The 25,854-nt window shown below is 44.6% G+C and overlaps 1 protein-coding gene across 3 annotated transcripts in view; it reads left to right on the forward strand.

The window, feature by feature from the left end:
* The first annotated feature begins 6,451 nt into the window (after positions 1–6,451).
* The window catches only part of fat2 (FAT atypical cadherin 2), a 73,261-nt gene continuing 53,858 nt past the window's right edge, over positions 6,452–25,854 (forward strand). For 2 of the 3 annotated variants that reach the window (XM_034597217.1, XM_034597218.1), the window contains exons 1-3: positions 6,452–6,804; positions 17,083–20,348; positions 21,352–21,663. In XM_034597217.1, the coding sequence (XP_034453108.1) occupies positions 17,111–20,348; positions 21,352–21,663 (3,550 nt within the window). In that variant the 5' untranslated portion in view covers positions 6,452–6,804; positions 17,083–17,110. Of the gene's footprint in view, positions 6,805–17,082; positions 20,349–21,351; positions 21,664–25,854 lie in introns of those variants that run through there. The other variant, XM_034597219.1, reaches the window with a different exon arrangement.

Raw genomic sequence — 25,854 nt, forward strand, 5'->3', positions numbered from 1 at the left:
GGAATTCGTGCACCTTTTGCCCCCAAATCTCTCAACACGAAGGGATTTCATTACACTTCTCAACCAATTTTCTTGAAACTTGAACCGTTTCCAGACATGAACTCTGGAAAATTGGGTCTGGATATCTTCTAGAATTTGTCTCTCACATTTTAAGAACACAGCAGGAGGTGGTTCGGGTCAGACACGTTCACAATAACAGGAAAATATCATAAATATATATATAGTAGAGTATTCATGCGAGGGGTGGTGCCCGGGTCGAGCAGCAGGAGGCAGGACATGACGTCCATCAGTCCTCGTCGCCAAAAGCTCTCGAATCCTGTCCTCTTTCCCATCGCTCCTCTTTTTAATCCCGAGATATTTGTATTCTTTAAATTTCATAACGGCCGCATGTGAGAAACTACACAATATTTTACGGACATTTTATTCAGGGGCTGCAGGAAGAGTTCCAGAAAATACCCGTTGCAACTCACTTGGAGGTTTTCATTCTCACATGCAGAGTCGAATGTAAACAGCAGTTTGTTCATTCACCATTTGTGCTGGAGAACAATGAAAGAATGAGTCATCACAAGTTAGATTTGTCCCATTTCTGCAACATACAACATACAACATACAACATACAACATACAACATACAGTAACATACAACATACAACATACAGTACCATCTTTAACCAACACTTGGATCCTTGCGATGCAATGAGACATTTATTTCCCGGGTTTTATTTTCTCCCCTCACCCGTCTCCCGCCCCCTGAATTCCTCGTCACCTCTGTGAGGAGAGAGAGAGCGAGGAGGTGAACTTGTTGACAGACACATTGACATAGTGAGGGGGGGGGGTCAGCTGAGGACTATTCAAGGCCCCACCGCCTCAGTCCATTACCGCACCTGCAAACAGGTCTGCCTGACACATGGCGACAGTTTTCCTCTCGCTGTCCGTCGGTCTGGAAGCGACAGGCTGGAACGTGAACAGGATCGTAGCTGAACCGATGAACTGGGAGCTGACCCTGCATTCACACCCGGCACAGCTCGGCTCTGAGAGGGGCTCCAGTTGCAAGTCATCCCACTCAGTCTAAAGAGCCTTTCACTCCTGGTAGGTCGTCTTTCATTACATCGCAAATGGAGAAATTACAACCATGTCATTACGATCCTCTAAGCCCGAGGATAAACACAAATTACATCTGCTCAAATCAAAGCAGATATGATTAATATGAGAGACGGGATCCGGCCGGGTTCAGACAAGTGTTTGGAAAGGATAAATGGTCCCGTTGGCCAATGTACTTGATTTTCTGACGCTCTGTAATCGGGGAAAACATCGAGATTGGTTTCTGACTTCGGACGTCAAATGCCGTCTTCCTGCGTGTCGAAGGAAATACTTTAAAATAGCAATTTTATATTTTTAACTTACTTATGTGATTGAGACTTGATATTTTACAGTTTAACCTTAAACTCTATTATAAATAACTATAAATAAAAGGAAAACAAAAATTACCTGATGTATAAAACTTGAATTACGAAATAAATATCCCAAAAGACGATGTAAAATGTAAACAAAAGCACAACCAATATGTAAAAGGCTCATTTGAAAGGATTTTTAGAGGCCAACTGATGAATCAATCATATATGGTGTATATATATATATACACATATATGTGTATATGTAACCTGTATCCATGTATTTGTATGTTTCGTAGTTTATTATTCTCAATATGTGTTGCGTGTGGTTTTCATATAAACCACGACTGGTTTCTACCAAACCCCCCACATACTTTAACATTTCATTTATGTTTTTTGTATTTAAGTTGTGGAAAATATACCAAACTAAACTTACCGTCTTTACTCTTTTCCTGTGGACGTAGAAATCTGTGTTTCATTCTGCGCTGACACATTTATCCTCGAATGATTCGTGTGAAACTCTGAGGAGAATCTGACATTTACCGGAGGATCATTGAAATCGCTGAGACACTTCGTTCCTCTGTGGGACGGCCGGCTCAGATCCGCTGAGTGACCCCCCGCTGCAAATGTAAATGTTGAGCGGTGTGGATTGAACAGCGTGAGGCAGCAGCGGGTTGCGTCAGGTGGATTTGAGTTTTTCATTTCCTCCAGGCTCTCGTGCTCTTCGCTCAGGTTCACCTGCTGCCGGTGGCTCGGTGCCCACCTTCTGTTGGTGTTTATTTCTGGAACAGACCTCCACCCTCCGTTCTCCTGCCTCTCTCTGCTCATCCATCTCCCTCTCACCCCCCCCCCCCCCCCCCCCCCCCCCCACCCCCCCCACCCCCCCCACCCCCTCCTCCACCTCTTTGCATCGCACAAAGCCTTTTGTGATTCATATCATACTTGTGTCGTTTCTTTCTTTATTAGAGAGAGGGGTCTTTCATTTTGAGAGCATTATTTCTTCATTCCACGTTTTGTAATACTTTCCACTCCAAACCCCCCCCCCCACCCCCCCCCCCCCCCCCCCCACCCCCTCTGTGAGCTCCTGCTTGCCTGCAAATTTGCTCTGCTTCTCAAAACTGCACTCAGATTCATTGTTGATGATACAGTTCTGAGTCCTTCTCCTCCGGCTCTTGCTCCATCTGTCGGCTCGTGAATCTGTCAGATTTAAAATTATCGAAAACTAAAGTAACTTCTATGTATTTTGAACCCAGCTGGTGAGACTGGAGCAGAGACTGTAAGACTCCGAGCTTTTCCCACAGGATTCATTCAATCTATGGTGGTGACACGGTGCCTCTGCACGAAGGTCACTCATGTGCAACAGATTCAGAGTGACTGCTACACAGAATAAGAAGTGAAAGATGAGTCCGTGCACGAGAGAGAGACTGTGACCGTCTGCGTGGACGGTAAAAACGTTAGGAAAATGTTTATTGACGTAATAAATCAAATGACAAGTTGAGTCATTTTCTTTAGATCTATAGAGTCTACGTCCATTTTCATGCACAGTCTGTGAGAGTAACAGTTTGTGCAGATAACCGGTTATTTGAGAGATTCATGGGAATTATTATAAAATTTGAACATGAAATTAGGAAATAATGGTCTCAAAATGAAAAACCACACACTTGAATAGCTGCTTTCTTTTTACTTCTCTTCCTCCTCTTCTCTTCCTCCTCTTCTCCTCTTCTCTTCTCCTCTCCTCCTCTTCTTCTCTTCCTCCTCTTCTCTTCCTCCTCTTCTCTTCTCCTCTTCTCTTCTTCTCTTCTCTTCTTCTCTTCCTCCTCTTCTCTTCTTCTCTCCTCCTCTTCTCCTCTTCCTCCTCTTCTTCTCTCCGTCTTCTGCTCTCTCTCCCTGTGTCTTTCTTCGTTACCTCCTCCACCTCATTTCCGTTTGTTTTTCTTTTCTTTAAAACACCTTTCATTAATTTCTCACTCTTCACTCTTTCTTCATTGGTTTCATTTGTTGACCTTCATCATTTTTGTTTTTCTTATTTCTCTTTTCTATCACCCCCCATCCTCCTGACATGTTTGGCTCTCCATCTATTTACGCTTCTCTTTTTTCTCATTTATCTTCATCTTCCTCTCTCGCTTTTCTCTCCATTACCCCATTTTTCCTGCCCCCCCCCCCCCCCCCCCTCTCTCTCTCCCTCTCTGCAGGTCCATGTGTTGTCTCTCTCTCTCTTCTCTGTATCGTGAGGTCTCTCTATCTTGGCCTGGAAACACTGGACATGCAGCCTCAGGGAAGCTTCTGCTCACCTTCTGTTTCGCCTTTAAAGGGACATCACGATGTTTTATATTTATAACATTTTAACAATTAAATGTGTAATATCGAAACACTCTACTACGTCTCCTTCAGTCCCTTAGTGGTTTCCCAGAATGCCTTTGACACCAGTATAGTGGTGGGAACTTGTTGCCATCACCGTCACCTTAAGGAAGACATTCCTCCTCATGCACTGAAGACGTATCATGTGTCTGGTTGCATATCTTCCAAAATCCAAACGGTTCCTGATCCACTCTGAAGAAAGAGAGATCACTGATATTTAACTGGTCCCGAAGAGAAAGGTGTGTTTAGAGTTATGCAGCAAGTGATCTTCTAAATATGTTTTAATTCCAAAGATTAACCTGGAAGCAGTTGTCTTCCTGTTTGAAAAGAAATGAAATGAAAGTGGAAGGAGAGAAAGTTTTCACCCATTTGTTTGATTGTCAGCAGATTTACACAAAACTTTTTCAGACATAAAAATAAAGGTGTTCTCTGCTTCATTGTTACCAAATAGATTTGGTTGAAGCTGTTTATATAGAATATTATTATATAAGTGTCTTATTATTACAGATTTTCAGTTCTGCTCTGGGAACCATGCGGTCATGTTGTTTGTTAGCACTTGGGATTGTTGCTCCACAGAAAGTGAAGTCGAGTGGAGCCGCCTTTGTTTTGCAAAGCTAATTATGAAGTCATTAAATACAAAATGCACATGAACACAGATTACAGTTCTCAGACTGGACGCTGTCCTGCTGCTGCACTGGGCTCTCATGCTCTTTATAACGTTATTACATGAGTCAATTTCTCAATTCAGAATGATAGAGGATAAGAATCACAGTTCTTATGTGAATGGATTTTTTAAAATATTCCTCTACATGATTCCTCTACAGAATTGCTGGAGTTATTTACCATTAAACTCATTTTCAAGCTGAAAAAGTTGCATTGTGTAGCTTTAAGAAATCAGAAATCACACGATTTTCTGGCGCCAGTGAACAAATGACTTTAACACACAGCATCCGTGTGTGTGGACTTCAGTGTGAGTTTCCCTTCCGCTCTGTGACCGAAGACTCTGCAGTTGTTCTCAGGTGCAATAAGAAAATGACAAAGCTTTATTATTCTTCCTGTTTTCATCACGATGATGAATTACGTCTTGCACCTTTGTGCCGGATCCCTCCTGTGACCTGTTGGGAGCTGCACCTTCGGGTTTTCTCCGCAGTTTTGAAATTCTTTCAAACTTTCACAAGACAGAAATGGGCTCAATGCCTCTTCTTTTTCTTCAGTCACGTACTGAAGATTAGATGCCACCATCACCAGCCGCCCACATTATTCTCCGTCTTGTTCCTAACCACATTCATGGCCCTGGGCCAGCAGTTCGGGAGCTGTATGCACTGGATTCATTCACAGTGTTTACACAACAGCAAGACAAAGCCTGTTGAGTATCTGCTGCGAAAACAGACCATCACTGTTAATTACCTCGAGATGATGGGGTAATTAGGCTGAGATGGTTTGAAGTAGCCAACTGTAACTGTTGAGTCATGTGGTTACATCCAGACTGGTCAGTGCAAAGGGTTCTATACCGTATATACTGTATATATAGGTATATACTGTATATATATATTTATTCAACTATCAAAGAATTTGCGCTGCTTTACGTTTGTTTTCTATCCTTGTAAATTAAACATCATTGGTTTGTACAAATCCAACGATTTTAAGGTGCCATCTTTTATTCTGAGAAGAAGTGATCGACATGTTGGGGTGAATTTCCATCAATTTGTAAAAAATAGTTGTTTACATCTTCATAGAAATTTCACTCACTCACTGCTGATAGTTATGGTAAATAGTTATGTCACTCAGTAGAGTACAAACATCGGACCTGAGCAGTATTTTAAAACTATAATTTATGTGTCGGTCAATCTGGAAAGTTGCTGTCGTCACGTCGTCGAGGTGCGTTCAGGTAAGAGTCTGCGGCTCGTAGGTTCAAACCCTCACTGACCCGGCCCGAGTTGGGGAGGGTTGTTTCATAGTTCAATTTCATAGACACAATGTGAAAGATAATTTTTCGATATTCTTCTGTCACAAAGTTCTTGGTAATTGAAATATTTGCAGCAGTGCCGCTTTAATTTGAGAAAAACCCATCATCCACCTCCGGACTCCTGATTACCACCACACACAGAATCTCACTCGGAGGAAAACACAGAAATTCACTTTCACTGTTTATACTTCTTGATGAATTGAATCTCAGACACACTGAATGTGTCAGTCAGAGATGAGTTGTTCAGGGTTATTATCTTTTAAATTAAAACTTTGAGAGCAAAAACAACTGAAGGGCATTTAAGGACGTTTTTTTAACATTTTCTTCAAAGTCTCAGGACACAACCCCCCCCCCCCCCCCCCCGAGCCACAGTGGAATCTAACTGAGCCAGTAATTGTAACAAAATCAAGTAGATACCTCAGCTCATAGTGACCAAACCCAAATATCACAATTCGATGGGTCGGTTCAGACATTGTCTCTCAGATCCTGAAGTCAGACATACTGATGCATCTGTGTGCTACATGGTGTTTGTTTGGCTCCAAATAATCATTTTGCTTTTCTTAATTTGAATTGAACAATAGCACACACACACACAAACACACACACAAACACACTGTCATGCAAACTGTCTACACAAACACACGCCCTAGGAGAACAGTCCTGGCCAAGGCCCAAAGGCTTGAGTCCACAGGCAAGAGGGGGAGCACAGCCCACAATCTGGGCACATGAAGGTGTGTGTGTGTGTGTGTGTGTGTGTGTGTGTGTGTCACAGAATTAGAGGAGGGACAGTGTGAGAAGTGGGTGGAGATGGGATCCTGAGGGAGTGTTGGAAGTGTCTCAGCAGCCTTTTGGTTCAGAGCCTTTGAAGGGGCTGAAGTTGAAGTTAGCGCCGGTCGACACACACACGCCTGTAGCTCCTGTGTGTTTGTGTGTTTTCACCATTTCTCGTGTGTTTTCGTGGACTTCACACCGGACACTATGGGAGTACACCGGCTGTCAGCGTCCTGTCAAAGGATTTTCAAAGTTCCTGAAGCGTGAGGGGAGAAAACGGACAGAAAATTCCTGGAAGAGTCACCTAACTCGACCTCAGGTATGTTTCCCTGTCGCTCACCGTGCACGCCGCTCCACTCCACTCGGCTGTTTATTGTGCACAATGACACCAGTATTTAGTATCACACTATTATCAAACAGTGCTCGGGGTATATATAAACAGAGGGGAAGCTCCTGAAAAGCAAGAAGTGAACTTCATTTGCAAAACATTAGTCAGACAAAGTTCTTTGCACATTAAACTTCTTATATCGTGTTTCATTCAAACATACATGCACGTACAGAAGGAAGTTCAGGTTCCCATCAAACTTTACAATCTGATTTGAGGCCAGCTGTTGTAAAAAAGATTTTTTTTAAATTAAAAAATCAATCAATCCAGTAAATGAACTTTTCTCAGAGAGAGGGAAGTGTGTGTGTTTTTTTTCAAATGTGCCAGTTTTTTGGGGTTTGGTTTTTGGATTTTCAAGTTTTTATTTCTGACAGTTTGTGCTCAAAGTGTTTTGCATGGGAGGAGCAGCACAGAGCAGCAGTGGAGGCACATGTCAACGCATGCAGCGCAGCTCAGGCCAAAGAGTCCCTCCCTGCTCTCTATTCTTTCCTCTCCAGCAGATTCATCCTGCGTTGGAAGGAAATTGCTCAATCACGTTTTACCTGTAACCAAATCCTCAGCACTGGAATGAGTGTAAAATGAATCTGTTGGGTCCCGTCCCTTCTCAGCACGGTTGGGGTACGTGGGGCTAACTATGAAATGGATGATGACATTTGTGATGGATGGACGCTGAGATAACCTGAGTCCCCACTTCACCTTTTTAACGGGGACTTTCCGTAATGGAAAGCAACACGAGTGGTGAAAGACAACGACTCGCTGGTTTTACTGAACCCTGTTTGACCTGAGAGTCTGCGGAGGCCTCTCTGGGTTTAGGTGTAACTTTCAGTCGATGGTTTAATTTGAACGAATAATTGGTTTTCATGACTCTGGAGAAATGCAGCATCTCTGATAAGGCAGCGTAATTTCCTAAAGAAGGATTAAGTCAGGAACGTTTTTTTTTAGAAGTGTGGAGTTTGTGCAGAGATGTAACCGAGCAGCACGTGCAGATCATGGAGCTTTTTAAATAATCTGAGGGGTAATTGGACAAAGGGGCGAGCCTCATTAACGAGAGATAACAGCTGTTTGGAGGCTCTGAGGTGAAGTCTGGTCTGAGCTGGAGGGATGAGTGGAACTACCCGTCATAAAAGAGAGATGGATATATCACCCCCGCGCAGTTAGGCTCCTCCACTGACTCTTACTGCCTGAATTACTCAGCGCTGAATCACCAGGAGAGGACATTGGAAGTAGTAATTATGAAAACTAGAAAAACAAACTGCTTTCTGACTGAAGTTTTCTGGAGGAGCTGTGAGTGACAGTGCAAACGTCCGAGTCAGTTGCTCTGGACGTTTTCTGGAACAGCCCCCCCCCCCCCCCCCCCCCCAGTAAAATGTCTGAGTGAGTCCATGTGAGAGTACAGCAGGAAGATTCACAGCAGTGGTAATAACCCAAAGCAACCCCCCCCCCCCCCCCCCCTGCTACTCATCCCACACAGTCGGGTTTTAACGAACTGTTGAGTAAATGACAGGTTGAGATCGCTAACAGGGAATGTTACTGAGGCATTTCTTACCCTCCCTGTGATTAGAGCGATGTGAGGCCCGAGTGACCCTCTGGGTGTGTGTGTGTGTGTATCAGTGTGTGTGTGTGTGTGTGTCGAATTTAACTTGAAAGAACACCCCCGACCCTCTCCACTCAACCCTCCACCCTTCACATGACACGACCCGACCCTGCAAACCGCACAGAGGCTCGGGCTGCACATGGTTTAATGTGTTTAACATGCTGCTGTTCAGAAAGTTAATTTATCTTTTACAGCCCAGAATTAACATGAAAGGGTTAAACAAACACCGTCAAAGCCAGAAGCAGTTTTTTATTGTCACAGTCACTTTAAATCTCGTCCCCACAACATTTCCATGACTTCATCCAGAGGTTTTATGAGACAGCACCACCACAACAACTACTTTCCCAGTAGCTCTCACAGTAAAATGTACTGCTCCTCTTGCATAAGAGCTTTAAAAGATTCTGTCTTGTCTCGTAAAATCTAAATTGAAGTTGTGGACTAACCGTAACCCGGGTGTGTGATGTGGTGGTTTTAGAAGCAGCTAATTTAATGAGACAAGAGGGTTCAGCTGACACCAGTCAGTCAACTTTATTCTATAATGGTGACTCCCTGATTTAAAGTTTTTCACCCTGGGGGGGCCATTACGCCTCAGGTCGTTAAAGACACACACGAAGCAAAGTGTTACTGTACCAATCTGCTGCACCGGGAATCATTTCATTTACTATTACAGTTCACACAGTGGCAGTAATTACATGATACACATTTAAATTCACACTGGATCTGCACCAATTTATACACACTCGTATCAATCCCTTAATCATTCCTTTAAGCCATGAATTCCTCTCTGAGAAATCAAGGTAAATATCGAACCCCCCCCCCCCTCTCACATTGACTGATAATCCCTGCAGCTGTTGCTCCATTAAGCAAAAGCAGATTCCTAGTCTGGTTCTTTTATACTTAGATATCCAATATGTAACTTGGGACAAACGGAGAGGGGTGAAAACACAACCTCCTCGGTGGAGGTAATTACATGTGTCATGATGGAGGATTTGTGTGGATACCATTCATCCCGTTCAACCCTGCACTTTACCGCACGACGACTTAATGTGAAGCTGAGTTTTATCACCACAGATTGGAATAGAGCACAATACAAAACTTTGCTGACGTGCAGGATTAAGGGTATAAATTTATACGGTCAAACCTCAAACATGAGTCATTAAGAGAGACGCTTCTCGGGGGTTCGGAGTTTCATCCCAGCGCTCGCAGGCCACGCCCCTCCCTAACCCTTGAACCCTTCCAGACTTGGGGGGTTAGCATCGTAACCTCCCCCTAACACAATCCTGTTGGTCTGATCTGAAACTACACTCTGGCTGTGAACGTTTCAACAGATGACGTTCAGAGGGAATTCACAGTTTCGTTTTGTGTGATTGAAGCAGTGATTCCACACAGACGACGGTTGAAAGACAAGATTTAATTCCCTGGATTAAATTGGATTACGTTGAAGCTTGTATTGTTTTTAAAGGGCGGCAGGAAAAGTGGGGTTTTTTTCAGAACATATTAAAAACAGGCTTTACTTCTGTAACAGCTGTGAAATGAATGTGGTATAAACTCTAGAAATAAAAGCCCTGTTATAAATAATGTAGAGCAGCTCTCGGGCACAGGTGAGAGTGGAATGAGATTCACTGGTGCCGGTCGGGTCGGAGTCATCGGGCGCGAACAGTCGTGCAGGAAAAGGTAACAAAGTGAGAGCAGAGCGCTCGGAGGCAGTTTCTGTAAATGAGAGCGAGTCCGAGTCCCCCCCCCCCTGCCTGATTTTAATTGGTACCTGGAAGCGACTTCGCATGTGAGGGAGAAGTGAGACTTTCGCTTCATGTTTAAATATGTTATTTACGGCCTCCTCACACACTCCCAGCACAGACTGGGAATTCTCTGCTGGTCCGTCGAAGCTGCTGCCGGCTGCCGTCTTCATGAGCAAAGGATGATGACAGTGTTTCATAGAGGAGGCCGCTCGTCCTGCCTCACTTCAAGAGAAGCCCAAAGAAAGAAGTAATTTTTCTAATATTTTATGAAGGCAACACTTTGTTTTGCTCCAGACGTCCTTTTTCCTCATATTTAGTTTTTTTAATCCATGTTTGTGAGCACTTGTCCTCGGCCAAGATAACCCACCTGACAGGTGAGGCACATCAAGAGGCTGATGACACCACCGTGTTTATCGCTCAGGTGTGCAGGTGTCGTTTAGTCGCCATGAGGGAGCGAGCCGCCGGGATCGAGCCGCCGGGATCGGGCCACCGGGATCAAGCAGCTGGGATCCTAATGAGCAGAAACGTCCACAAGAGCAGAGTTGAATGTCTGTCATTCAACCATCAGTCATCTGAGAATGTGTTTCTAAAAGTTGGGGGCATTTTTGTGAATTCATCGAGAAATAATGCAGAGATCTTGATTAAATTACATTATGATATATTTGGGACAGATATCCATGAGTCTATTTCATTTTGTGGACTCTGGAGGTTTATGATCTTTACTGAGTTCCACTCTAGTTGATTTTCTTTTCTTGGCATCGCAATTTGAATCGTTTTTTAATCCTGCAAACTGAACGGCAGCCATGACTTTCAGGCTGAAACTTGCCTTGATTTGGAAACATGTTGATGAGTGAGACCGATGAAAGGAAAGTGTCATTTACTCGTCAACCTATCACTGGTTCAGTGTGTTTTATAAAACCAGCAGATGGTGTGTGTGTGTGTGTGTGGTCTGATATTATGAGCTGAATGAAGGAAGTGTTCCTCTCTCCTCTTATTAAAGTGATATCTGCTGCAGGAAAGCCGTTGTTTTCCAAAATGCTGCACAGACACAAATGAAACAAATGATTTCCTTCTCCCTGACTGCGATTGGCCAGACGTTTTGTGAAGTGCTGCAGCGTCGACGCAACGTGTCTGGGTGATGGGGTAACAAGATGTCCGCATTATCCTTCACGCTCTTCTTGCATAGTGAATAATTGCAGCTGGAAGTGCGGCTGCTGACAGAGCACGGGGCGGAACCAAATCTGTGAGGTTGCAAATCAGGAAAACCAGAGAGTTGCCAAAGATTTCAGACGAGCCGTGAGAAACTGCAGAGCTGGTGGAAGCGCTGCGTCATCTTGTGTCTGCAAATGAAATTGTTCATGTTACACAAAGTTAATATCGTTAGTTAGAAGATGGTTTCTGTCATTTCAGATCGTTCTTGTCACACTGTGTTCATGTTTCTGAGACTTTTGGTTTTAATCAGTTATTTGATGCTGTACAAATGGGGTGAGATACTGTGACTCCGCCCCCTGATCGCTATACGGCGCAGACTCTGGCTCCAGATGACGTTTTGGTGCAAGATGGCAGCGTTAGCGTGTCGTCCATCTTTTTTTTACTATCGCCTGATACAAATCAGTGAAAGGAAATTATCAGTGGACGTTTTCCTGACTTGACTCTTTTCAGTTTTCTATCCCTCACAAATCCTCCTTCTAAAATACTTGAATGTTAAATATGATTCGTTGCAGCGCCTTTTTTTAACGCTGTGAATCCCACACAGGGATGAAACGACACCAGGATATTAAGACGTCACATTGTGCTGGTGACAACACAATATGTTCAACACACAGCAGGCGATTTAAATAACTGCTGACGATCTACAGGATCCTCGCAGTTACATACTGGAGGGATTAACGGGGATTAGAGTGAAACATGAAAACATGAAAACCTGTACCACACATCAAACAGATTCACGCTGTACGTCAGCAGGGTTTTCAGCTGATAGAAACTGGTGCTATTTATTGATTCCTCATTATAATAACATCTATGACACATTTATGTCAAAACTTTCCTTAAGGTAACATTAACCTTTTTTTATTTGTTAGTTTACTTCCCTGACACCTGAGAACGTCCAGCAGGTTTAACGACCCACATGTTTCACCACGTTTCCTCAGAAACGACCTTTTACCTGAATGAGAGGCGTCTCCGCTGCTCCTCATTGTCGCACTTAGTCAAACTTGACATTTCTGGGTTATTTCATAGGTGAAATGTTAATGGAGGAGTGAAACATCACCTCTGCTTTTTTGTCAACGATTCTGCGTGTTTCCTTCACCAAAGTACAAGAGTGAGCACGTAATAGACTGACAGTGGATGAAGCCTCCACGTCCATCAGGGCTCGATGCTGCAGCACAGACTCATGACGGTGTCAGATTGTACAGAGGAACATGGCGGTTGATGTTTCTATTTGTGGGTCAGGGAGGAAAGTGAGCTCTGCGATTATGTAAATGAGAAATCGTGACACTTTCACTAATTTCCCCAGAGAATAATTCTTGGATCTAGATGGACAAATTCCTGGAATATTTAGTGGACTGATATTTACGTGTGTGTTTAAGTGAAGGGACTGTTGGGCCTTGACGGAGGTCGGAGCTCGACTGAGTGATGTTCTAGTTATTTGATGCTATAGAAATGTCATGATTGACAGCTGTGACTAACTCTTGATTGGCTGAGCTGGAGCATCAGAGGGATATTTACACCTCGGCTCGATGCAACGATCACAGACTCTGGCTCCAAATGACAGATGATGCACGATGGCAGCACCCGTATCCAGGATGTTTTGGCTTCATTGTTGTACAATAAGAGGAAGTGGAGACGTGTCGTCAATCATCATTTAAACTTAAGTTATGCAAACATTCCGTGAGACTTAATACCTATGCTATACTTAATATGAGCAATACGATATAAGTTTGGATGCAGGTGTGGAGAGGTGAACAAGACACAACTCATGTCACTCATGTTACTGCAAACACTCTGATTGCTTCATAATTAAATCTGCTCATTTATATAAATGTTCTTCAGGCTTTATGGATTTTAACAAATCCTTTGAAACTCCCACATTCATGCCAACACCTTGATGTGATTACCCAGATATTGAATTTCACCTCTCTCCTTTCTTCTGGAGGATGTGGGTGTAATCGCTTCACAACAACCAGGAAAGGGGATAAGGGGATGAATGCAGTTGGAGACCGGGCAGGAATAATGTTGAATAGTTTACAGCGACAAAAAGTAAATCGAGAAATCCTTTAATTCCCTCACAAGAACCACTTTCTACCATTCGTCCTCCACCGCACTTTACCAGTGCGGAACCTCTGTGCAAACACATGGAGATAATTGCCGGGATGCCACCGGGCCTGGCAGGACCTGCTTTGAGTTGTTTGCTCTTTAAGATCAAACCGACATTCCCGCCCTCCCATTATAAAACGCCCCTGGCTGTCAGATTGGCAGCTGTATGGATCCATGATTCAACTTGTCTGTGTTGCAATAGACATCACAGGAAATGGAGGAAAACCTTTACAGATGCTGTGAGTGGTTAAAAGCACTAATGTCTGCTCATGTGAGAAGAGGCTCCGGGAGAGAGCTCGTTCTCTGTGGCATCGCTCGTCCTCAGCCGACAGCAGAGAGCCGGCAGACATAACATCATAAAAACCTTCTGTGAGTCGTGTTTAAAACTGTGTGAGTCTGCAGGAGGTCTCAGCTCCGTTGAGAGTGACGACCCGAGTGGCTTCACACTGACAGAGGAGCTGAAGAGGAGCGAAGAAGAAGCTGCTGCTGCTGGTGTGTGTGTGTCTGTACAGAGAGCTGAGAGTCTGGCTGCGGAAATATGACCCAGGAAGCTGGAGCTGAACATGTGGCTGCAGGTTTCTACCTGTGTGGTGTGTGGTGTGTGTGTGTGTGTCTGTGTGTGTGTGTGTGTGTTAGGATGCGGGTGTGAGAGCTGACCTGAGTCGCAGCAGCGGTGGCCTGAGGTTTCTGCCCTGCAGCTCTGGATAGTTTGGATTAAAACATTACAGTTTCCTTTCAGTCTCACTTTCAGGTTCAGTCGAGTTTAGCGTCTCCGGAGAAAGTTACGATTCTGTTCGCAGTAAAAATCCACAGCAGGACGTACAAAATACTACGTTTAAATACTTCTGGTGTCCACAGTACACAGGAGTCTGAGAGACGCTAGTGAACGGATACAGGGCCAAAACACTCATGTGCACAAAGATGATTTTAGTTTGAAAATGACCATCATAGATCATTTTAGACCCAACACAAACCTGCACTTCCTCTACATCTGCGTGTTGTTTGCAGTTTATGATTATGAATGAGTGCGATGCAGAGAAAACTGCGGCTGATTTGTGGGATTCATTTCGTGTCCGACTCGTTCATTAGGTTCAAATTGAATTCATTATTTCTCTGTGTTTTCTATCAGACAGTAATTTATCCTCATGTCCCACTTACATCACCTTCCTCTGCTCACTCACTGAAGGCCTTAGTTTTATTAAAATAATATATGATTCACCTGAAGTGTTTCCCCCTTTGAGTTATGATGGGGTCAAATATCGTTCAATGTTTTTGCAAATTGCAAAAAAGACGTTTGGGTCGACTGCAACTTCTGAGAAAGACTAATTGTTTTAGGTTATTATTATTATTATCATCATCATCATCCACCCATAATGTAATATCATGCATCTGTAATCATTTGTAGTGGATTTTGTTCCTGAGGTAACTTGTGTAACTTGTTGCCATGTTTTCTGGTTGTTGTTCTGGTGATCGAAAGGAGCCTGCTGTTTTTCAATGTTGCAAATCTTGATGACACAGCAGATAATTCTGTTTTGTTTGATGTGCAAAGAAAAACACGAATTTGGTTCAAGTGACCCACAGAGGAAAACCTGATTGCGTCGATCATTCTTGGCTCAGACATTAGAATTTAGACAGATTTGTTGTGTCCACAGAGATAAACATATTAACGTGTTTTCCAAGACAAAATCCCCTTTAAACCTGTAATTACCTCACTGAGGATTACTCTGTATACCTCATTATGCCAATCCTGTACAACCAAATATCGTCTCACATCTGTGTGAAATTTCTGGACCTAACCCCCGAGACTAAATTATTCTGAAGCCTATTTTAATCTGACCCCGCAGACGTGAAAGAGAAAGAAGAAAGATGACACTGCAGAAATATGTGGGAAAATACGAGATGCCCGAAATCTCTTCCCAAACCCAAACAGTGAGCTTGACGGTAGTAATCTGATTATCTGTCACCGGGAGGGTGGAGATAAAAAACCCCACATACCTGTCACCCTCCACTGAAACCTCCAGCGCCAGTCGACCTGCAGACACAGACCTGGGGAGACCTGTTTTCATGAGCCCACATAAACTGAGTCTGAATCATGACCCTTTGTGGCCCAGTATGAAGACGTCTTTGTCTTCCCCTCTTGTGTGCTCACCTTTATGCAGACACCAGGACTCTTATTGGACGAACAATGGGTTCAAATGGTTTAGAATTTTCCTTCATAAAACTATCTGCAGGGGAACAGAAAAAAACCTGTGACAGATCTTTTCATCCCTGATCTGAGGGAACGGCAATTTCTGCCCTGGAGATTGTTCTGTGTGGAATCGCCTTTAGCTGAGGATGAGCTGTCAGAGAGGCAGTGAAGGGCAAAGTGTTCTGCCCTCCAGCTCGCTCCGCTGTCACTCAGGGGTCCTGTGAAATCAGAGCCGGCACGCTGGGGTCTACTCATGGGTTTCCATTTTATTTGTGCACGTTTGCTTTTGTTGTTTTGATTTAAGAGTGTGAAATACCCAAGGAAATGATGCACCTTCAAGCAAACCTGAGGGCTGAGGCTCAGTGATGCTCGTTAAGGAACGTGCACGTGGCAGCTAATTGTTCTTCTCTCTCGGGAGCTGCTGCGGCTTAGGAGGTCGAGAGGGTTGTCCACGAACCGGAAAGTCGATTGCTCGATCCCCGACACCTCCAGTCTGCATTCCGGAGCTGTTATAAATGATTTGTTAGATGACAGAAAAATCTAAATCAAATTGATGAATTGATGTCAGATCATCCAGGTTTAGTTCATTCATTCAGCTCAGTGTAAAGAAAAGCTGCCGTTTCACAAGGTATAGAAAATGCAGTATTCAAGACATGTTTTATGAAAATGTTTTAAATAATCCGTGCTGTGGCGGCTCCAACTTTAGCCACTGATCTAAATTCATCTCAGTCTTAATCTATTTTTAACAACTCACGCTGTGGTCATGGTCTCTCCTGTAAAAGAGAGATTACAATTCCAGCTGTGTGGGATTCTGATTCTCGGTCGATTATGAAAACAGCAATTTGATGGCTCATGCCCCCAGGGACGTGCAGCGCACAGACATCCATCTCAGCTCAGAGCGACATGCAGACGTTTACACTTGGATCAGCACTGAACCTCCTACCATCATCCTCATGATACGCAGTCATCAAACTACAAATCCCCCCTCAATGCTGCAGACTGACAAAAGGCTTAGAAGTAATAATTTTCATGAGCACTTGTTGCTGGTATTTTGCCACAAAATAATAATTATGGGGAAGGGTTCGGGCTGCCACCTGCCTGAAGGAGCTCGGAGCCCGACTTCAGGATCCTGACACAATGGGTTGCTTTATGTCGTCTCTTTTTCTGGTCAAGGCGTGTTGGGACAAGAGTCAGATACCTTGCCACAGACTCTCCTGTTGTGTCATTGTGTGTTTTGTGTGTGTTATTCGTGCAGAAAGCAAAAAGACTATTCGTTCCAGGAAACTCAAGAATGAAAGTTTCCCTTATCCCTCATTGGTAGCATGACATGGCATGTTGCGTAACATTTATATCTCTCTTTTCTTCACGCTCCATAGGTCTGAGGTCCTTGCGGGTGAATTAAAGATGGCAGCTTCAGGAACAACCCTCCTCACTTTAGCAGCAGTGCTCCTGCACGTGGGAAGATGTCAGGGGAGTGTGGAAAAGGGAAAGGACAGCTCGCCGCTGAGGTTCACGCACCATCTCTACAACGTCACCATCAATGAGAACTCTGCACCGCGGACGTACGTCGAGACGCCTGTGAAGATGGGCATCGAAGTGACGGATCCGTTCTGGGAAATTGCCTTTCATGTCGTCTCGGGTGATGACGATGGCCTTTTCCAAGCGGAGGCCGTCAAAGTTGGCGACTTCTGCTTCCTCAGGATCAAAACTCGCACTAGCTACTCAGCACTCCTCAATCGGGAGGTCAGAGACACTTACACTGTCACTGTTGAGGCAATCGAAAGCACTTTTGACTTTGACTCGAAGACAAAGGTGTTTGTCCAGGTGCTTGACACCAATGACTTAAAGCCTCTTTTCTATCCTGCCTCTTACAACGTGGCCATTAATGAGGACACACCACTCAAGTCAAGTGTGGTGAGGGTTAGTGCCACAGACGCTGACGTTGGGAGCAACGCTGAGTTTTATTACTCTTTCACCAGCAGAGCTCATCCCTTCGCCGTCGACCCTTTCACAGGCACGGTCAGCGTTGTCAAGAAGCTCAACCGCACCCGGTCGGAGAGATACGACCTCACAGTTTTAGCTGAGGACAGGACCAAGAAAATATCTGGCGTTCAAAAGTTTGGTAATGTCGCCAGAGTCACAGTAAACGTGGGTAAGATGTCGAACGGGCCCCTGTTTGTCACATGTCCCCGAAAGCCCTCGGTGTCTGCAGACGGCAAAATAAGTATCAGTGTCCACGTGGAGGGAGGAATCAAGTCTGTGAAATCCCTTAATATTGTTGGAGGAGATCCACACAAGTGTTTTGAGATAATCCCCTCAGGTGTTCAGGGCACTGACTTCCAAGTGATCTCGACAAAGAGGATTATCTTGTCTCAAACTCCTTCTGGGCTGAATCTTTCCCTCCAAGCTAAAGACAGGAGCTTCCCGACTTCACTCTCTCCAATTACACAAATCCACATTCCGGCCTATCATTACAGCCCATTGGCATTTTTGGAAGACACCTACATTGCCACACTGAGTGAGTTTTCCCCTCCCAAAAGTCACGTTCTGAAGGTTTCTGTCAACGTGGCGTCTTATAACGTTACCTTTAGCATCAAAAATAATCCAGACAGCTCCAAATTTAGGATAAATCCCAAAACGGGGATTATCATAACAACGGCAACATTTGACCACGAGAGTAAGGATCGATACGAGTTTGATGTAGTGGCCAGTCACGGTGAAGCGGAGACTCACATAGTGGTTGAGATAACAGATGAAAATGACAACGGCCCAGAGTTCACCCGGAGCTCCTACCAGGCCACGCTGGATGAAAACAGCCCCGTTGGCAGCAGCGTTTTGAAAGTAGCAGCCACGGACAGAGATAGCGGCAAAAATGCCTTTGTGACTTACTCCATTGCCAACTCAGGCCCCTTACCTTTTACAATAGACCCCTTTACTGGTGTCATCTCAACCTCCGAACACTTGGACTACGAGCGCATGAAACGGCGGTACCACCTGAGGGTGTGGGCCTCGGACAGCGGCAGCCCCTTCAGCCAGGTCAGCGAATGTCCCGTGACGATAACTCTGAACAACGTCAACGACAACATCCCCCTGTTTGAGAGGGTGGGCTGCAATGCCACCGTACCTCAAGATGTACGTGTGGGACACACGATATGCCAGCTGTCAGCCATCGACCTAGATGAGCTGCAGCAGCTGACGTACGTCATCGAGTCAGGAAATGAGCCCCAAGTGTTTGGAATTGACCCTGTGTCAGGAGCCATCACCCTCAGGCAACAGATTCACCTGGGATCAGGTTCGTTCACTTTGAGGGTCGTAGCCACGGATGGAAAACATCGCTCCGAAGCGACAGTTGTCAGGATCACCGTCACGAACAGAGGCGATGAGCCGACGCTCCACTGCCGGGAAACGGACATCTTAAAACAGCTCACCGATAAACTGATCGAGTCCATCGAACCCATTTTAACCAATCAAGAGGAAGAGTCGTTCTCCGATATTCACATCACCAACCGATACTCTCCCAAGTTCGACATCAGCATTCCCAGCTCCATTGAGCTCATTGAGGACCATCCGCTGAATTCCAGCATTGTTCAGTTCAAGGCCACAGACAGCGACACCGGGTTTAACAGCAAACTGGTTTATTCCATTTCCAGCGGGAACGAAGACGGCTGCTTCTCCATTGACACTTTCTCGGGTGACCTTGTGTTAGTTTGCCCACTCGACAGAGAGAGTAAAGAGTTCTACATTCTGAACATCACCGTTTACGACTTGGGAACGCCACAAACATCCGCATGGAAATTTATCGCAGTGAATGTCATGGACGTCAACGACAACCCCCCCGTGTTCGATCAGCACAGATATGTCATACGTGTGCCTGAAAACATAGACGTTGACTCTGTTATTTTTACGGCACGCGCCGTCGATCTGGACGCAGAGACAAATGGTAACGTCCTGTATTCCCTGCTGACGTCTACCGACATGTTCGGGATTGATGCCCTGACGGGTGAGGTCACTGTGAGGCAGCATCTGGATCGAGAAACCTCGCCAAGGCACGACCTGATGATTGAAGCCAGAGACCAGGCCAAACTCGGCCCTCAGTTGTTCTCCATGCTCGACCTTGTGGTTGTACTGCAAGACGTTAACGATAACCCACCCAAGTTTGTACCCAAGGTTTACAAAATAAAAGTCCCCGAGGACGTTCCTGTGGGCACCCATCTTGTCTGGGTGGAGAGCGTCGACTTGGATCTGGGCATCGGCGGCCTCGTCACCTACAACCTCAAGAACACAGAGAGCGGGATCTTTCACCTTGACTCCTCCACTGGCGCCCTGACCCTTGAGAGGGAGCTGGACTTTGAGAGGAGGCCATCTTACAACCTCACCGTCCGGGCTGTCGACCACGGCCTCCCTCGCTCCCTCTCCTCCTCCTGCTTCGTGGAAATCCAGGTTCTGGACGTCAACGAGAACCTCCACACGCCGGTGTTCTCAGAGTTTGTGTACGAATCGGGCGTGATGGAGGACGCCGCCGTGGGGACGTCTGTGGTCACGCTTACAGCTTCGGACAAGGACCTGGGCAGAGACGGAGTCGTTAGGTATCACATCCACGAAGGATCTGGTGTCGGAGTTTTCACCATCGATGAGGAAACAGGTAATAAACACTGGTTTAGATTTATTGTTATATTAGTGGTTGCATTGTTAGAAATGGAATGATAATGCTTTCTTACAGTCTTGTGATAATATATTCAACACACCTCCACATATGTAGGCCACGATATTGCAATATTAAAGGATATAAATACTTCATACTACTAATATAATAATACTGTTTTACGGCAAATATACTAAGAGACAAATACAGATTTAAAAGTATAAGCAGAGTCATTGCTTCCTACTGTGTCAAATATATAGAATATATTTTCTCAACTCTTTTCAATAAATATAGATACGATTTTACACATTTGAAATAGTAAAGAAATTTAAAATATGCGGTAGACAGTTAGGATATAGTGGCAGGTTGTTTAGTGAATGTGGGAAATGCTGAGTTTCCTTTAGCTGAGACACGCTCAGGTTGTACAACCTGGTTTTTCCAATGTACATATCCTTTACAGAGGATTCCCTGCGACCTCTCAGCGTTTCGTGGCACATTCCACTATCACGCTGCTGCACTTAAAGCTCCGATAACATCAGGGCAAGCCGGGTTCTCTGTCATAGTAGAGCAATGCTGAAATAAATCTCTCTTTCGGTGTAGCTGGTTTTTCAGCTCTCCCTCAGGGTGTCCAGATGTAAAACTTCTAGCTTTAGCCCTTGTTTCTAGAGTCCGGATGAACCAGAACTCCCCTGTGGTATCCAGCCTCTTGTCAGAGCTGAATACCGCCCATGTTGCTCTGCAGAGAATTCAAAAAATGTCTCAACCCACCTTTGGGAACCAAAACAGACGTTTTAAAATGCAAACAACATCCTTAAGCTTGATGAAAACCACGGGGATTAATATTTCCTCCTGGGTGGATACGGATATTTATTATGAAATTGATTATACTGATAAGTGATTCATTCCTGAGCCGCAGGTTTGAAATGTAATTACAGATGTGTTAATGGTAAAACGGTGGTTTTATCCAAACAATGAATCCTGTTTCTCCACCTTTATATCTCAGGTGTGATTCGTACAACTGAGACCTTGGACCGCGAGACGATACCTCACTACTGGCTGTCCGTCTATGTCACCGACCTGGGGACCGAGCCTCTGATCTCCTGGACTCACGTCTTCCTGGAGGTGCTGGACGTTAACGATAACGCTCCGGAACTTTCGCAGCCCGTGTACTTTGCATCTGTCCAGGAGAACATGGACAAGGTCAAATCTGTCGTCCAGGTGTCAGCCACAGATGTGGACACTTCGTCTGAGGGGAAGCTTTCCTTCCAGATGCCGGAACCTCACCGGAAGTTTTTCGACGTCGACTCCAAAACAGGTAATTGAGAGTGAATGAGCATCAATGTCGGCAACTACGAAATAATTCCATAAAGTACGGCCAAACATTAACCATGAAATCTGAGCATTTTATTTCAGTTTTATTCAGCCGTGCAAAGTTTAATTAAATCGTCTATATGCAGCTTCACCCTCCAGTTCTCTGAGTGCAGGTACAGACATTTGAAATGTGCAGCTCACTGAAACATGTCATTGAAGCTTTTACTGAGCCAACATACGTGCAGGGATTTATGTAATAACTCTGGGATGATTTGATCGACGCCATTTTCCTGTTTCATGAGCAGTTTGCTCTGAATTATATGCGACACCTCTCCCTCTGATGTATAAACTCAAACTCGATAAGTGAATATAATCTTATATACATCTGGAGCAGCTTCTGTCTCTCAGATTTATTTTCGACATATTTATGTGTTGCCGTGTCTGCAGGGATGATTTACAGTTTGATTCGGGGATATCGCTGCAGCTGGGGGGTGAAGAGGTGTGGATATAGTAGATTTGTCCTAATGCACTGGAGAACAAGTCGGGGCAGAACCCGGGCGTGTCACAGAGACAGCAGAGGTGTATTTAAAAGACATTTCTCTGGAAATCACTCAGAAGCTCATTCATCCGTTTTCTGAATGGATGTGACATCAGTGAGAGACACAGCAGGAGGTAGAACGATTCCTGTAGCTTTCTGCATGTTCATCTTTGACAGTTGCAAAACTGAGTAACCACTCACAGGCGTTGATGTCGGAGCGAACGAGCCCGACAAGCCGCGACACGTCCCGTTGTCCTCTCGTAATCTGCGGGTAGCTCTGGAGTTGGTCCACACCCAAAGGCCAGTGTACTGACGGATTACAGGGAAGGAGGCCGAGCTGTGTTAACAGAGAGTTGTGTGTTGAAACGGGCGGAGAGCAACACATTCACACAAGCGTTTTTTTATGGGCAACAAGCAGCTGAACATACAAACGGAAGAAAACTGTGTCTGCGTTTGTTTTTAACTTGCTCAGGATTTATCTGCTGGACAATCTGTGGAGTCGTTTGAATGTAATAGAGTCAAATTCATGGAGAGAGAAAAGATGAACTTTACTCCTTATTCTTTACTGAAGATTGGTTTCCAAAAATGTATCTTACATGGGTCTGCATAAGAAAAAGAAACAAACATTGATTTTAAGCAACACAATAGAACGAGAATAGACGGAACTAACCACAAATCAATGAACTCCTAATACTAATAAATAACAAAGTAATTAGCACAGACGTCCAGTTAAACACTAAGAGGATCTGATGACAAAAGATACACGACAAATCTGATATCAGATTTCATTTCTCAAGTTAATCCACGTGAATGAGGGAGATCGTTTTACTCTGAAAGATTTGAGCCCGTCGCTGAAACCAGATCCTTCGAACACGATCCGCCTCGTCTCGTTTTCACATATGTACCCGTGATTACTAACGCGGAGGATGACGAGTGTAGAAACCTCTCGTGCCTCGACAGGAGGAGCATGACTCAGAGGTTTCTGCCTAAGCTTTTATTTTCCTGACGCATGTGAACACGCTGCAGCGTCGTCAGTCTGATTCAACCTGAAAGAACGAGTTGAAAACGTTTCAGGAGGGAAGGATGTGAGCTGAGGGAGGGGAAAGAATCGTAATCATGTCCGTTCTGGGTTTTCTTTTCTGTGAACACGTCTCTGTCCGACTCTGACAACAGGTTTGTGCAGAAAACAAGGGAGGGACAAATTACTAAATGGATTACTAAACAGAAATCTGTGTCGGTGTTATTGTGTGTTTCACAAAAAACGTAGATTGTTGACAAGGCCGGGCACGTCAGGAATTCCTCAAGTTACTCACAGACTTTAACCTGCAATTTATCTATTGATGAAACTAAAAGTTGTTCTTGTTGTTTCTAAGATTAACATCATCTGTAGGAACCACCAGGCTCAGAGCTGAGATCCACAGACAAGTCAGAGTCGTCATGAAGATTTGATAACATAATGTTTTAATGAGATTTGTTAACAATACTGAAAGCACAGGGTCCCGTCTCGAACGAGGCGTTTCAGTGTTGTCGAGATCTGTTTGTTTAGGATTTCTGAAACGTTTGAAAAGCTTGAAAAGCCACGTTTTGCATCTGAATGCCCCTCGAGACGGTTTGCCTGTCCTCAGATCAGATATCACTGTCATTAAGTCTGACGAGCGAAAACAAAGCAGATCTCTGATCAGATCAGGTCATCGTGTGATAACCTGTGATGGCGGCTTGGATTAGTTCTAAACAGCCTGCTCCAGCAATTAGTGAAGAATTGGGCCGTTAGCTGCTCCTTTCAGGAGCTTGTTTATCCTCTTAACTTCATTTGCACTCATTTGTTGACCCAAGGGAATTTGGACTCCGGGCGTTCACTCCTGATGTGTTAGAGTGTCCTTCTCCCTCCTTGATGTTTATCTGGAAACTCCAACACGTAATTAAAGACATCTCCTTAAAAAAACAGATTTCTGACAGAGCTCACAGAGGGAAATAAAGGCAGAAAAGGAGAAGTGGCAGCTGTGCAGTTACACACCAGAGAGAAACAAACAACCCCCCCCCCCCCCCCCCCTACACGCACACACACACACACACACACACACACACCAGACAACACTGTTTATCTTCTCATGGTTTTGATGGCCGTCCAGCACGGCTGAGTGAAAACAGGCGACGAGGGAGAGATGAGGCTTTACCCCTGATCCTCGTGTCTGCGCTAATGACAGAAACACACTTTCTAACGTGCCCCACCTGTTCTAATGATGTCCTCCCAGCGGGGCTTGTTTGCACTGTCGTAAAAAAAAAAGGGCCCAACGACCCCCGGCCGGGTCGTTCACGCCACCGACAACCCACGGCTTTGTCGACTGAGAACAGCTCCTGAAAAAAACATGTGTCTGCCTCAACATTTACTTCCTCAAAAACACAAGCCCACAATATAGATTCTATATATACATTGAACGCAACTTTTGTATCAAATGCACACACACACACACACACACACACACACACACACACACACACACACACACACACACACACACACACACACACACACACACACTCCCCTCTTATCCAAACATTCCTCCTGTCTCTCATGTCTCTATCAGAGCAAATAGCGGCTCTAAGTCATTTGACTTAACTGATGTAGTTTGGATGAGATAAGATCAGAAGATGCTCGAATCAGCACAATTAGGAAACTCACACACTGCTGCCGCTGGGCAGAAAAGTGGCAGCTTGAATTCACAATAAGTTTATTCTTGAAAAGAGACTTTTTGACTAATGAAGTAGTCGAGTCAGATGACAAATGTTTCCAGTCTTCAATCTCTTTAATTAAGGTTATGGTTATGGTGTGTTTCACATGCGGAATGTGGGAGACTGGGATGGAACCACCGACCTTCTGGTTATTGGCTGATCCGCTTCGTAGAAATTATTGCAAGACCACAGACGATATTTTAAAATGGACGATATGACTGGTGGGTGCAGTAGGTGCCTCCTCCATGTTAGTGGATAGGACATGGACCATAAATGACAAAATACACGACGGATAAAGTAAGGAAATCATTTTAAGTAGTTCTCAGTGTTTCTGACAAGTTCGGTTTGAATTCGTATTTGATGATAAATAAAGGGTGAATGTATCAGATCATGTATTTCTGGATAGTGCGTCGTCCATCTATATTTACAGTACATTTGTCAGAGATGTAGTATTTCTCACTTGTAGTTAATAACCAAGTGAGTTCTTCCTTTTAAAACAACATCAAATATTAAAATAAACAAACCAGTTGTCAGCTAATCTACGAGGAATCACACATTTTATACCAGATAGTGACTAAAACCAGATAAGAACAGGAAGCCTTTGATTCTTCTTTGTAAACTGTGTCTGCTGAACGTCCTCAGCAGGTGGAGGGACGGGAACAAATTGTTCCGATTTCCCGACAAACATCTGCACAGCAGCCAAATGTGTGTGAATTACCTGCTGAGCCACATAGTTTATATCTAATACCAGACACAAACAGCCTCTGAGACACAGACACGAAGGCTGATTCACCAAACAGCCGTCAGGGTCCAATGATCGTAAATCTGTAGGAGGCGGTGAGTGAGGGAGAATCTCTGATTGGCTGCGATTTTACTGATTCAAAATGATTTCACCTCTTTTCCTCTCCAGGTTTATCTCACGTTCTC

The sequence above is a fragment of the Hippoglossus hippoglossus genome, chromosome 10, assembly GCF_009819705.1.
Source record: "Hippoglossus hippoglossus isolate fHipHip1 chromosome 10, fHipHip1.pri, whole genome shotgun sequence".
In the NCBI taxonomy this organism is placed as follows: Eukaryota; Metazoa; Chordata; class Actinopteri; order Pleuronectiformes; family Pleuronectidae; genus Hippoglossus; species Hippoglossus hippoglossus.